The 1,406-nt window shown below is 67.5% G+C and overlaps 1 protein-coding gene across 1 annotated transcript; it reads left to right on the top strand.

The window, feature by feature from the left end:
* Positions 1-1,043: 1,043 nt before the first annotated feature.
* Positions 1,044-1,406, top strand: AURANDRAFT_35642 (hypothetical protein; the record flags this gene model as incomplete). The annotated part of the gene is made up of 1 exon (XM_009045121.1): positions 1,044-1,406. A coding segment is annotated over one exon (363 nt), but the record flags the coding sequence as incomplete, so codon positions are not given.

The following is a 1,406-nucleotide window of genomic DNA, read 5'->3' as shown; positions in this document are numbered from 1 at the left end:
GGTGGCCGTCCGCTGGTTCTCGGTCGCGACGATCTCGGCGAGCGTCGCGCGGCGCGCGGTCGTCCAAAACCGTGAGGGTCGCCCTCGACGAGCTCCATGATGCCGATGCGTCCGACGGAACACAGCGATGGTGATCGGTCGATGCAAAATTGCGCGCGGACGGCCGAGCGGCGCGTCCTCGCGCGACGGCGGAGCGAGTTCGCGGCGCGCCGCAGCCGGATTCCCAGCGATTTCCAACAATTTGTTGTTGGAGCGCGTCGAACAACATACGGTGGGCGTGTCTGGGCCGCCGGTACGGTCCACGGCGTCGGCGGGCGCCGCCCTGGCCCTCGGCGCCACGGTGTCGCGCTACGGCGGAGCGAGTTCGCGGCGCGCCGCGGCCGGATTCCCAGCGATTTCCAACGATCTTTCGGCGGAGCGCGTCGATCAGCATACGGTGGGCGTGTGTGGGGCGCGGGTACGGTCCACGGCGTCGGCGGGCGCCGCTCTGGCCCCGGCGCCACGGCGTCGCGCTCGGTCCGAAACCGTTGCGGCTCGCGCCGCCGGCACCGAATTGGTGCGCGCCGCGGGTCAGCGGCGTCCATGTGAACCCCTAGGACACGGTGTGACCGCCGGTGGGCCTCCAGGGGGCGCACACATCGCAAGACTTGGCCTGTCGGAGCCTCTTCCTCAAACGCCGACACTGTCGGCGTTTCAGCTCCACCCCCGGCCAGCACGAAATAGGTGCCGTGTCCAAAAGGGGAGAGGCCCAAAATCGCCTCGGAGGACAAAAGATTTTTGTACTTCCGAAGCAGCGAGCCGATAAAAAGGTCAAACTGACGTCAACCTTTTGAAATCCGGCTTGACGATTGGTCGGACGAAAAGATTTTTGTACTTCCGGTGCGGAGCGAGCCGGTCGGCCGGAGGCGATTTTGGTCGTCTCTCAGTTTACGAACCAACTCGTGCCGACCCGCGTCCGTTCGCCGCCCGCCGCGCGCCCCCTCGCGCCCCCCGCACGCCTTCGCTCACCGTCCCCCCGCCCCAGGTACAACACACATCACATCATGTCTGGCAAAGGAAAGGGTGGACGCGGCAAGAAGTCCGGCAAGGCCGGCACCTCCAAGGCGGCCAAGGCCGGGCTCCAGTTCCCGGTCGCGCGCCTCAACCGCTTCCTGAAGAAGGGCAAGTACGCCGGCCGCGTCGGCGTCGGCGCCGGCGTCTACATGGGCGCGGTCCTCGAGTACCTCTGCGCGGAGATCCTCGAGCTCGCGGGCAACGCCGCCCGCGACAACAAGAAGGCGCGCATCGTGCCCCGCCACCTCCAGCTCGCCGTCCGCAACGACGAGGAGCTCAACAAGCTCCTCGGCTCGGTCACGATCGCGTCGGGCGGTGTTCTCCCGAACATCCACGCCGTGCTTCTCCCCAAG

The sequence above is a fragment of the Aureococcus anophagefferens genome (genome assembly GCF_000186865.1).
Source record: "Aureococcus anophagefferens unplaced genomic scaffold AURANscaffold_1513, whole genome shotgun sequence".
NCBI classification, from domain to species: domain Eukaryota; class Pelagophyceae; order Pelagomonadales; family Pelagomonadaceae; genus Aureococcus; species Aureococcus anophagefferens.
This window is presented reverse-complemented; position numbering and strand designations above follow the sequence as displayed.